The sequence below is a fragment of the Hydra vulgaris genome, chromosome 02 (assembly GCF_038396675.1).
Source record: "Hydra vulgaris chromosome 02, alternate assembly HydraT2T_AEP".
NCBI lineage: Eukaryota > Metazoa > Cnidaria > Hydrozoa > Anthoathecata > Hydridae > Hydra > Hydra vulgaris.
In genome coordinates this window covers 50,194,452-50,208,520 of record NC_088921.1, presented here as the reverse complement: position 1 = coordinate 50,208,520, position 14,069 = coordinate 50,194,452, and the positions used below count along the sequence as shown (strand labels likewise).

General features: G+C 28.9%; 1 protein-coding gene across 1 annotated transcript in view; it reads right to left on the bottom strand.

The window, feature by feature from the left end:
• Nucleotides 1-3,575, bottom strand: part of LOC100213808 (E3 ubiquitin-protein ligase LRSAM1) — a 79,858-nt gene extending 76,283 nt beyond the window's left edge. The window contains exon 1 of the mRNA XM_065791258.1: nt 3,288-3,575. Within this exon, the coding sequence (XP_065647330.1) occupies nt 3,288-3,341 (54 nt within the window). The 5' untranslated portion in view covers nt 3,342-3,575. The remainder of the gene's footprint in view (nt 1-3,287) is intronic.
• Nucleotides 3,576-14,069: the final 10,494 nt, after the last annotated feature.

Below are 14,069 nucleotides of genomic sequence, written 5' to 3'. Positions count from 1 at the left end.
TTTTTATTTAAGATGGATTTTTGAGTTATTCTCAAACATCCGATATATTGGTCAGGAATAGCATGCAATTATATACCTTATTTATATCCAACTATATACCAGCAACTCCATTATAGATTAGGGTAGCATAGCATTGTTTAGAGATCACTACGTCTTGGGGAAGAACGACCTCTTCTCTTTAACTGCACCTGGGAAATTGCAATTTGAATATCCAATATAATCTTCATGCTACTTTTTCAAAAAGATGACTTAGGACTGTGCTGTACGAGGGCAACAGGTAAAGAAATGTCTGGATAAACAATTTGAGGCGCCTTGTGCCTGAGGTGAAAAAAAATATACATTTTCCACCAAAGGAAAATACAATAATGAAAACATTATTATATAGTATAATCACCAATTGCAAATTAAATTGTTTCAAATATTTCTATAAAAGTAAATATAAGTTAAAAGATGAATCATTTGAGATTGAGTTTTGACCAATAAAAAGAGTTAATTGAGAGCAACACATGGCATCTTGATAACAAGTAATTTTAGGTATTGCCATATTATTTTTCATTATCTGGACCAGTTTGGTCACTCAAAATTAGGTGTTTGGGTTTATCATAATGTGACTATATATCAGCAAAATCAATATTTAAAGATGCACTTTTTTTCAATATTAAACCAGAAACCGTAAGCTTAGCTACTCAAAAAGTCAATACCAATTGCAAAACTTAAGCTTTATCCAAAAAATATAATGCTTAAATAGGGGTATATGATAATTCATAGGAGGTATTGCTTTTTACCAATGAAACTGTCACTGCAGAGCTCAACTGTGTCATTAGTCAACTGACTATCCAAAAGCAACATGTTTGCTCTCAATAAATTAAATGAACTGTTTTTTAATAAAAACAATCAACTAAATGTCACAATATCAACTTTAAAAATTATTGAAATTTGGCTGAATTTATTACTTCACCTACCGTATTTACAAGACTTAGTCCCTGCTGATTATAACTTGTAAATAATTGCTGAGCAATTATTTACAAGATAATGCTTTTGAAAACAAACCAACCTCAAAGCATACCTAAGTAACTTTCTTTCCTCAAAGCACAAAAGTCTATTATTTAAATTGCATCCATTCTTTGCATGCAGTTTAGCAAACAGTCATAAACATTAATAGAGCATTAGGGTGTCCTACTTCTACATATATCTGTCTACAGATATTCTGTCCTATTACTATATACATATATATATATATATATATATATATATATATATATATATATATATATATATATATATATATATAAATTTTTGAGTTAAGGTTTGTATGTGAGGTCCTAACTCATTCAAAAATGGTAATTTTAAAGTTTTAAACCACTCAAACATTATTTAGGGGTAGTACAGTTATGTAATTTGTACAAATTGAAAAAAAGTAAATTTAAATATTAAATCAAACCCTGAACATATGAGTTTTATTATGATATATATATATATATATATATATATATATATATATATATATATATATATATATATATATATATATATATATATATATATATAATCATACTATATAGGAGTCACATAGAATTTTACAATATCCATTATGCTCTAGAGTTAACATTAAGTTAGTAAACAAAAAAAAGGTAAACAAATACTAAAAAAACCTTTGGAGATAAAAATTGTCATAGCAAGAGATGAGATTCAACTTCACAAACAAAATATAAACAGTGAAAGAAAATGCAGCTAAATTACTTAATTATTCAAAAGACACCAATTAAAAAAAAAATTAAGTCATAAATGCTGCTTTAAGACTGATATAGTTTACACCTTTAGGTATCAATATTTTCATCCAATTTCTTGCAGACTTATGAATGATTAATGTTAACAGCCTTTAAAATAATAAACTTATTAATATTATCATTTTTGGCCTCTAACCTTTTTGCTTTTGAAGTAGTTTTAGCAAAAAATTTATAGGCCAAAAATAACATTATAATAAGAATGCCATTTTAAAGGCTGTGAACATTAATCACTAATAAGCCTGCAATTATCGCAATAATTTAGATCTTCCTATATTTATGAACGATGATGTACTCGATGAGTCATCTACTCTTCATCTTCTAGGATTAACTCTTATTTCAAATCTTTCTTGAAAACCATATATCAAATCAGTTGCAAAGTTACTAAGGTTGCATCTCTCTATCAAGCTCGACACTTTCTTACTTCGGATTCTATTTTCTATCTCTATAAATCTCAAATCTGGCCTTGTATGAAATACTGTTGCCATATCTGGGGCGGATCTTCTAATGGTGCCCTTTCTCTTTTAGATAAAATGCAAAAAGGCATTGTAAACATAGTTGGACCTGCTCTTGCAGCCAACCTCCAACCATTATCACATCGTCGTAATGTTGCTCCTCTTTCTCTTTTCTACAAATACAATAATGGGCACTGCTCTAAAGAGCTAGCGTCTCTTGTGCCATCTACTAAAATTCTTTCTCGTGTTACTCATCATTTAATGAAGTCTCATCCTTTTTCTGTGACTTTTCCTAAGTGCTCTAAAAACACTTTTTCGTCTAGTTTTTTTCCTTAAACATCTTTGAAATTTGCTTCCTTCATCTTGCTTTCCTGATTCATATAATTTGCAATCCTTTAAGTCATCTGTCAATTGTTATCTTGCTCAACAATCATCATCTTTTCTCTTCCAGTAACTTCCAATTTTAATTAGTGGTTGCTTGCAGTCTTGTTGGAAGTAAAGATGTTTAAAAAAAAAGAAATTGGCTGAGAAACCCTTTGAAAATTGCCTTGAAAGCCCTTGAAGCGCTTGGCTTTAAAATTCTCACCCAAATCCTTAGCTTAGATATTGTTACATATGTCATTGCAAAACTTCAAGGATCAATGATATATTTTAGTAATAGAAAAAATAATTGAAGAGTATTTATGTCTTCAAAATAAATTATTTATCAAATCACAATCAAAATTTAAAAGACAAAAAAACTTTACAGAAACTTGCACAAACTATAAATATCACAACAGTAGCAACTGCAGCTATATTGATGCTTAGCTCTAAATAAACAGCATTTATATGTACATTTGTTTTTTGAAAATAATAATAAAAGTTGTAAATCTTCTTTAGATTATGTGTATACTAAAAAAAAAGATTTTATTTTTTTAATTCAGTTTGCTGAGTAATACTTTCAATTTACAATATAGTATAAAAAAATTATAACTTTAAGGGCATAAAGTTTTAAATATTCATGAAAATTTTAATTTTCAAAACTATTATGTTTATGAAAAAAGCTTACTGCCGCTAGCTTGCTATGCAAGGTTTTCTTGTTAAGGCTACTCCTTCTAAACATGCTAAATAATTTTTACCAATATCATTTATCTAAGTAAAGGTTAGACATTTATAAAAATATATACATGTCAGTATGATATAGCTAATATGTCAGTATGAGTAATTTTGAGCATTTTGAATATATTGTGGTCGGTTTTATATTTTACTCAGAATTAAAAATTTTGTTTATTTTCATTATGACGTAATTTTATGTCGTAAAGAACTTATTTTGAGACGTCCGAGAAAGTTTAAGGGTGGAATGCAAGAAGCGAACTTGAGTCAAGTTCGATTTGAACTTTACTTTGTAACCAATAGCGGCAGAGTATTTTTTAGGGGAAAACCTATACTATGCTGCTATTGGTTACAATGTAAAGTTCAAGTCGAACTTGACTCAAGTTCGCTTCTTGCATTCCACCCTAAACGCTTCGTTCAAATTTTAACGTTTCGTTCAAAACCCTTAATACAGAAAATATTTATTTTCATTTATTTTTAAAACAAAGGTTCCAAATTGATAAAACTTTAAATTATATTTAAATTATATACCTGGCCCTTTTGAATTTTCCAAAGTTGTTCTTACGACTCTGACAAGATGAAATCCTTTTTGCTGTTGCCTTATTTATGAAGTTGTCCGTTTTAATCAAATAGGAACGAGCAAAAGGTCAGCTAAGGCTGTTCCTCGCCAAGTAGGTAGACCTCCAGTAGCAGCCGAAAATTTTTTACCACCTCGTGGGCCAATTAAAGTGTGCCAGCGCTGTTGGTAAGATGGTTGTGGAATAGCACATCCAAACCCTTGTACATTTCAAGATGCAAGGGAAAATATTGAGACAGTTATTGGCCAAGTTCTCTGAGAAGCAGAACTTATTGCTTCTGATGTGAGCAAACTGAAATTTGCAGCATTTGGAGTTGGAGGCTCAATTGCTATTTTAGCAACAAGAGGGAGGATTTAACAGTCAGAAAAAGTGTCAATTCTCAAGATTCAAAAGCACATTTTCATTTGGATCCTGTGTCAGCTGAGGAAATTAGCAGATTGCAATCTACTTAAGGTCTCTTTTTGAAACAAACTCACAAAGCAGCCACTTTTTTCAGAACTTGGAGTGGTTCCAAATCAATTGAATTAGGTTTGGTTGGAAAATTAAGTCAACGAAACGAAGCACTTGATTTATTCTAGAACTCTACAATAATGGACTTTGATGTTTCCTATGGTGATGAACAAAGTGGAAAAGCTCAGTACTCAGTTGTTTTTTGTAATGACTCTTTTGGTTTGGTTGAACACATCCTCGACCATTGAGACCTTCCACCAGATGATTGTATGATCAAAGTAGACATTGATGGGGGTGGTGGGTTTCTCAAAGTATGAATATATTGGATAGTCAAAATCAGCACATGATCTTGGCAATTGTTGAGTCTGTGAAAGAGTCTTATGACTATTTGAAGCAAACTTTAGTTTGTCTTGAAAGTGTTGCTTTTACTGCAGCTATGGACATGAAACTTGCAAATACTTTTCTTGGATTAAGCTCAGCTGCACCCACAAACCCCTGCCCTTGGTGTGAAACTTCTACAAAAGATCTTGGAAACCAAGAAATGAGAGGGCAATTAAAGACAATTGGGAGGATTAGATGCCATTAATTATAAGAAAGATCTCAGTGCTCATTCAAAAAAATCAAAGCTCTTGGCAGCAAGCTACAAAAGTTGCATGAACCTCCCTCTACTTGATCTTTCAGATAAAAAAAATTCTTAATATTTTGCCAATCATGTAATTGCATATGGTTTTAAGAACTACCAACAGGCTATTTGATCATTTGATAACTATCCTTAAAAAATCAAATCTTGTTTTTTGAAAGCTACTGGCTGATCAAACAAACTAAGCATCTAAAGACCATCAATCCATGGAGAAGAATTTAATAGAAACCAATGTAGGATCTCCTAAAAATGTTGAGGTCCTAGAAAAATTGCTTGCAAATGCTAAAATGGGAAATGAAGGAGAAAAACTTCTTTCTGCATTTAAAATATTTGATGGAGTCAGACAGACATGCTTTGGGAATGTCCTAGGTTCCTCTTGTAGAGGTTCTATACTTTCTTTTGTGAGAGCATACAAAGCCCTTAGAATTTCAATTACACCTAAAGTTCATGGTAGTTTTTTGGTAGTTTCTGTTTTAAAATTATTTTTGGATAACTAATGTTTAAGATGACATTGCATTGTTTTTTGTATATGAGTCTGATTTTGGTTATTAATGAAAATAAAATAAAAAAATTTTAATTTTAAATAGTCCAGAACATTTTTTGCAAAATAAAGCAGCCGGAGAAGATCGTTTTTTCAAGGGTTTTGCTAGAAACACTAAAATGACTATAACTTTCTCGGACGTCGCAAAATATTTTAATAAATTTTTGAAAACCATGTCCATGCATATACCTAAGACCTTGTACAAAAACTTTTTGAAAAATTTTTTTTTCACCTTATTGGTAATTTCATGCCTATGTGGATAGCTAAGAAGGGGGGGGGGGGGGGGTTAAACTTTATATGTTCATAGTTTTTGAACGCTGAGAGGCAATACTATGAAACTTAAAATTTATCGATGAACAAAAGTCTAGTTTTGAATAGTACAAAAAATATTTTATCAACTTGTTGCCCTACTTTTTGGTATGGGGGATGGGGGGATAAAATTTTAGGGATTTTTTGTTTCCAGCCTCCAATCATTGCATTTTTTTGGAAAGTATTAATATTTGACATAAGTATAAACATACAAATGTTTGGAGTTTTTTTCACTTCTGGAAGTTTCAAACACCAAAAAATGCTGGATCCGTCTATGCCGTTGGTGCTTTAAATTTATTATCTAGGTATTGTAGAAATTTAGAACTAAATCTTTTCTCATAAATCATCTAAATAATAATAATAATAATAACTATATTAGTCACCGTATGTTGCGCAAATATTTTCAAATATTTTATGTAAATAGCATCAAATTTTAAAAATAGGTGACTAAATCAAATAATTTTAACAACAAATGTTATTTTTTTTATATATCAGTAAAACTAATAAAATATAATGTAAAACTCTACAGAAAAAAAAAACTGAATGGCACTTGGTGAAAAACTAGATCTCGTATAAAAAATTTATTATTAGGAGATTATACAAATATTTATTAGGAGATTATACACATATTTTTAAATCATCGAAAATAAAAAATAAATCAATATAATTAAGAAAAAATAATATCTTGGGAACATTTTGAGACTCTCCATGAATTAAAATTTGTTCGTGAGGGTCAAAATGGGGCTAATACTTATCGTGACGTGTTAAGACGTTGTTTTTAAATAAAAAAATTTGTTATTAACAAGTATTACTGTAACTAAGTTTTGTCTAAATTATTAATTTATATAAGGAAGAAAAATGATTAAAATTCAAAACCTATTGATGAGTTTACGATTTAGTGTAGGAAAGTCAGTTTAGTGCAGTTTAGTGCAGTTTAGACGATTTAGTGCAGGAAAGTCAGTTTTGTTATATATAAAATCATTTTGCTCACATTTAGGGAATAGTGAGATCAAGTTTAACGGTTTATTGTTTTCAGAAATATATAATAAGGTAATAACGCAAATACAAAAAGTAACAACGCAAATACAATATTTTTTATTTATTAATTTTTGTCAGCAACCACTTATAATTCAAGGTGATTTCCATCATGTAAAATATTTAAATGTATCAAACACAAATAAACTTTATCATATATAGTAGTTACAAGACCGTAGAACCTGAAGAAGAAAAAATCTTATCATCAGTAACTTTTAATAATTAAAAAGAGGATAAAAGTGTATTGTTAGAAAAGATCAAGCAAAGAATTTTGATTGGCAATAAGTTCAATAATGTGCTTTTTGAATTTTTGAGCGGTATTGGCTTCTCTAAGTTTACGACTCAGGGTTGTAAAATGGTTCCATAGCATTGGGCCACAATAAGAAATGGAGAATCTTGTAAGTTTTGATATACGGAAAGGTTTTACAAATCAACAAAGTATTGTATTGGTTTGATGTTTTAGGAAAAATATTTTCTAATAATAAAATAAATAAACGCATATATAATATACACAATAATGAACAGTTTAAAAAACATCACTTCATTGTAAGCATATAAACTTTAATGACGACGCAAATAAAAATTTATGAAAGTTTTTTTTAAACATTTTCTTCTGTCTATGATGCAAATTTTCCTATTTGTAAAAAAACAATAAATCAAAAAAGTTTAAATGCTCTTTGGATAACTAAGGCCTAAAAAAAATAATTCAAGATCAAACAAAAGTTATATATAAATTACTTAAAAACAAAAACACCTTTAAATGAAAAATTATACAAAGATTATTTATTTGAAAAAAATCGTAAAAACTTAAAAAAGTATCACTACTTAAAACTAATTGAAAATGTTAAGAACGATTCTAAACGCATTTGGAAAATATTAAGAGAAAATGGTGGAAAACAAAAACTTGCTCAGGTTCTCTACCGCAGATGATTAGAGTGGATAACAAAGGTGTTTTTAAACCTAGATAATTAGCTCATGAGTTCAACAAATTCTTAATTGACATCGGTTCCAAACTGGCAAATAAAATTTTTAATATCCAAGTTGTGTTCAATAACTTTTTAATACCGATGGGTTTTTAACACCGATACCCTTGCTTCAATGAATTTTTTTTTTTTAATTGCTTCAATGAAACTTCTCATATGATTGCTCAGAATCTTCTGAGCTATCATATGAGAAGTTTCAAGCGTTATTTAAATCTATTTAAAAAAAAAAAGCCTCTTGAGCGGATAAAATAAAAGGAAACATAGTTCTATAATGCTTTAAACAATTAAAAGATATTCTCTTTAAAATTTTCAAAGTGTCAATACAACAAGGAGTTTTTCCTGATCAGTTAAAAATAGCCAATATAATCCCAATATACAAAGAAAGAGATAGAACTAATATATGTAACTACCGACCTATTATATCGACATTTTTAAAAAATAAAAAACAAAATTATTTACAATAGATTATATACTTATTTTAAGGACAAGAATTTTTTATATAAAAATCTTTGGTTTTAAAAGAAATAGTTTACACTAGTTTACACTTAAAAAATTTTAATTGCATGATATCAAGCACTAATAAACAGAGTTATCTAAGAAGAGAATAAATTCTTTAGTGTACATCCTGACGAGAAAACCAACTTATTAGGGAAAGAGCAAATGAGCTCCCCTCCACTGTAAATTTGTGATCTACAATGTTTTGTGCTTAATTTGTGATTTTCAATGTTTACTTGTGCTTAATTTTTTTTAACTATCCTAAACAAGAAGTAAATTTATAAAGTAATTTTTTTAAATAATATTTCAGTGTTCATGAAACAAAAGTTTTTAATAAGGTTTAAATGAATATAAAAAATTATAAAAATTTTTTATCAAAATTTATTTTGTACTTGTATATTCACAAACTTTACAGAGCCGTAAATACATTTTTAATATTAGGGGGGCCTATGGTTCTTTTAAAGGAGGGAGGGGTAACGAAAAGTTTTGATTTTCATTTATAATGTATAGTTAATGAACATCAAATTTTACATCCATAAAACAAAATAAAAAATGTAATGCTTGCATCAAACATAGTTTATTTCTACAAAAATGCTAACTGAAATTTCCGAAAATGTTTATTCGTGTTTGGCATTTATTAATAAACTCATTTGCGATCTCAACCAAATCAATTTCGTCCACTGCTTACTCGTGAGTATGAAGAACTAGCAAGTTCTTTAGGCGGGAGACTGTTGTTGTCAATCGAAGGTTGGTTTTAACTCTTTTTAAAGCGGAGAAAGATCTTTTAAGAGCATTAGTAGCTGGCATGACAAGAATTAGCTTGGCAATCTTTACAATTTGGATAAGTTAAGTTCTTTTAGAGGGATCCAAACTCTTGAAAAACAAGATAAGATCTTTGATAGCGAATTTTTTGATGTCGTAACTTAATGATGTTGCAATGCTTGGGAGAAAGGCAATTTGTATTTTAGCTAAAGATTGGTTAATGTCTTGACAGTAAAAGTGACAAACTGATCGCAGAGGATTTTCCCAACTTTCCATTTTTATTGACTAGAGAATAACTTCCTGAAGATCAGTATATATGTTTTATAAAACTGATAATAAGATCGAAAGCTTCAAAATACAATTGTTGATAATGTTATTTTGTAAATTATGGAGTGTAGTTTCAATCATGAAGAACTATTACTCTGATAAAAATTTAAACAGAAAAAAAAAATTTGGACCGTTGAAATAAATAATTGATCGTCAATTCCATGAGTTACGACAAAAAAGTTAAACGCACGCTTTATAAACCATTTTTTGATGCAGCGTTATAACATGTCTACAAGGAATTTAAATAACTTTTTAACTCAAAGTTTTTTCTAAATTATAAGAAATCATCGACACCAAGCTGGGTTTTCCATTTCATAGCACGTTTCCAAAACAGTTCGTAAATTTTGCTGCTTTGAGATTTTTAAAAGTATTAATATAAAAATTCTTTGACTAAAACCACACCACGATTAGTTAAAAAGCAACTTTTACATTAGCTTTTATTTTATTAACCACTTTTGGGATTTCAAATATTAACTTTACAAAAAAAAAAAAAAATCCGCACGCATTACAAACTCATTGTTCTTGATGAATAGTTATTTTTGAAGATCGTGTGAAAATGAATTATTTCTTAACAACGTAAGCTAGTAGTACTAGTCTGGCTGTTACAGAATATCATTAGGTTCGGCACGTTTCGAACATTTTTTGCAATAAAATTCAGTATTAAAGTAATGTGACAGAATGTTGCCACCATTCAATAACCACTATCACTTTAAAGCGAAGACATGAAAGTTGATTGGTTCGGTAGACAAAGAAAATTCTAAAAAAATGAAAGATATGGAATGTCTTGAAACATAATTTTGCATATATATAAATATATCTGTGTGAAAAATTTTTTACATATGTTTTTCCTTAATGATTATAATTTTAAAAAACTTTAGGAGAGTTGGGGTGGGCTAAGCCCCCCTGGCCCCACGGTGGTTACGGCTCTGCTTTGTGTGTGTGTGTGTGTGTTTTTGTGTAAAATATTCATTAAGACGAAACTATGAAATTGTTGACAGGTGGGACTCCATTGAGTCTGCAGATGGAAAAAAGCACATCTTGAATAAAATTTCAAGCTAAACTTTTTATATTATAAAATGATCTGTCAGATTATACAATAAACTCAATAGCACTGAATGCAGAAAAGATTTAGGTAGATTAGGAGTGGAAGTACTTCAAAGAAAATAAAGTTATAATCATATACTCTTGATGATTTCTACATAGTAGAAAAAGTCCAGTTTACAACAAAGAAAAAAGTTGTAAATAATAAAATTCTGCGTACTATTATTAAAAATCATATGTGAAAGATCACTCGTTAATCATTTTTGTCAAAAATATTACCGAAAATCATGCAAACCTTCAAATTCTTATTGAGAAAATAATCCTCAACAATTTAAAGTTCTACCTAGTAACAAATCTTAAACTGCTATACATAAGTTAAAGTTGCAGTATGGAAGCTTTGCTAAAAATGGATCTAAAAAAATGTTCCATGCAGATTTACAAAAATGTTACACATCAATGTCTACCTGATGTAGCTGGAGATAAGCTTGCTTGATCTACTTCCTCCAAGAGAACTTTATTTGATAAAGAAGATTGTGACAGTGATCTCGAAAGTGTTATGTAAAGAGCCTGATATTGCTGTCTGGCTAAGTAATTATGGGATAATTTGGCATGGATATAATTGAGGTGGCTTGGATGGTAGAAATATAAGCTAATAAAATTTGAAAGCTTCAGAAGAACATTTTTTTGACCATTTTCCCTTATATCATCCAGTTGTTGAACTGTTAAAATTGTTTTCTACAGGTAAATTAAATATTTATATTTAATATACCTGTACCTTTCTACAGGTAAATTAAATATTTATATACACTCACATAAATACTTACATTTATGTATTAATTTTTCTATTACAAATTTAGTGTATAATGTAAACTTTATGATTAACCTTTAGTAGTTGATATGTGGTTTGGGATGAAACCTGTTGAAGGTTATAAAGGTGCTATTGCAAAGTATGTTAAGAAGTTGAAGGTAAATTTGAATTTAAGAATTTATAGGAAAGAAATTATTTAATAAAAGATTAAATTAAATATGCAACTAATTCTTATTTATAAACATTTTACGTAATAGACCAACTATTGATTTAGTTTTAAATATGATTTAGGATTCTGAGATTTATGTAAAAATTAACTTCAATCAAAACCTTTCAATGGGGGTGGAAGGGTCACATTATTGAACACCACCTTATTGATTTCTTAAACAAAATTAAAATGCCATTAGAAGCGTATGCGGAATAGTATTCTAAATCTGTTTATCACAATATGTTAAAAACTCTGAGTAGATTCTCAACTTCTGAATCTAAATCAAATTATAGAGATCTTCTTATAAGAGCAGTATCAGAATAATCAAGCAATAGAGTTTAGATGATATTAATTAAAAAACCTAAAAATTTGTGAAGGCTTAATATATATAAGTTTATATAAATTTTCATATTTTAACTTATTCTAGTTATATTATATTATGCCTTGTACATTATATTTTGTGTATTATGTAATGCATATTTGTTACATTTAATACTCTATAAATCATTAAAGCTTGTTTGTAAAACACTTTATAAGTTAATGTATAAACACCAAAATGTTATTTGAAGTAATATTATAATATTACAATATTCTCATAAAATATTTAAAAAAATTTAGGGAAGGGGGACACATTTGTCCCTTTCCTAAAAAGTTGATTTTCTCGCCAGGATGTACACCAAACGATTTGTTCTCTTCGTAAGTAAGTCTGTTTATTATTCGTTAATATCATGCAATTAAGATTTTTAAAGTAATCAAATTTTTAGCCTAGACGTACTACATTTGACAAGTGTCATGCAATCATCCAATTCGTCCGTGAAATTTCTAACTCTTTTAAAAATTCACAACTCACATTAGGTATTTTTTTATATTTATCAAAAGCATTTGATACAGTAAATCATGGCATTTTGATTCATAAACTTAAATATTGTGGAGTCAATGGCGTAAATTTAAAATGGTTTTAAAGTTATTTAACAAACCGAAAACGATTTGTTTCTTTTAACGATCTTTATTAAAAAAATGTTTTCGATATTTCATGTGGTGTTCCGCAAGGATCAATTTTGGGGCCACTACTTTTTTTAATCTACATCAATGATTTGCATAAAACTTTTAATCTTTTAAGTATTATATGTTAGCGGATGGTACTAGTTTATTTTTTATCTAATAACAATATTAATAAACTTTACTACTATAAATGAAGATCTCAAAAATATTTCTAGCTGGTTCAAATCTAATAAACTTACCCTAAATATTAACAAAACAAAATGAATTATTTTTTATTTAATAACCAAAAAAATGCTACTTCCCCACAGTTCTACCTGATATTATTATGGACCAAATTGAAATAAAAAGAGATTGCGTCTTTTTTTATGTGTATGATGAGAGCATTGAATGGAAGCAACATATTGATTATGTTTCCAAAACTGTTGGAAATCTTTATATGACCAAAATCTATATAAATAAAAAAGTTTTATCCCAATTTATTATGTATTCATTCATAGCTATATGAATTATGTAAATATTGCTTGGGCAAGCACTGAAAAAAGTAAGTGACAATCACTCTACAATACACTCGCCATCAGAAACATGCAATACGTGTAATTTGGCTGATGCTGATTCTCACTTTAAACAAGTTTTTTTCTGAAATGAGAATACTTAATGTTTACAAACTCATTATTTTTAATATTTTATGCTTTGTGTATTTATGTAAAAATATACAAATCTCTCTCCTGCCGTTTTTAATTATCTATTTAACTTGAAATCATAATCATAATAACACATAGTCTGGCCAGTTGGGCCGTTTTCGCAAGATTCTTTTGTTTTTTAACAATAAAAAATTAAAATTTGAATTGATGTTGAAAATAGTTTATTTATCGTGCCCAGACTACTAATAAGTGCACAAAAATCTAAAAAATGGCAAACTTTGGAGAGGAACAGTCCATTGATTCTCTTATATTAGATCTAGAATCAGACGTTTTTTTTGAAAAAAGTAAGTTTCTTAATGACGTCGATGTTTTTCTTACAGAAATTTAGAATGGAAGCGTTTCAAACAACTTTAACTGCCAGCAGTGTGTGAAAAAATGCAAATCAGAGAAAGGACTCAAACGCCACATAACAACACATCACTCTAAGATTGACTCTTCAACACTGCAAACAAATGCAACAACAGATATTAGGCGTGCGTGTACTGCAGACGAGTTCATAACTTTCATTAAAAAAAGCATTAAATTTGTGCAAAACAATCTTTGCTACCCTCCATATATCAGAGATGAGCTTTCAAGGTACAGTTTCTCTAAAGATGATGCAAAACATTCATTTGATCTAATAAAGGAATTTATTGAAAATTTTAATGGTGATGCGGAAGTTTTTTATCCACAATTTTACAAAGTTGCTGGTCAGAAAAGTTTTATGAAAAATCTTACAGATAAAACTTCAACTCTTGTAGGATATGACCTTGCAAATCACATTTTGGCTCACTTGACTAAGTCTAATAATGCCACCTCAGTTTTAGTTATTGATGATGAAATTAAGTTTACAGATAAAGAAAAAAGTTTAATTGAGCA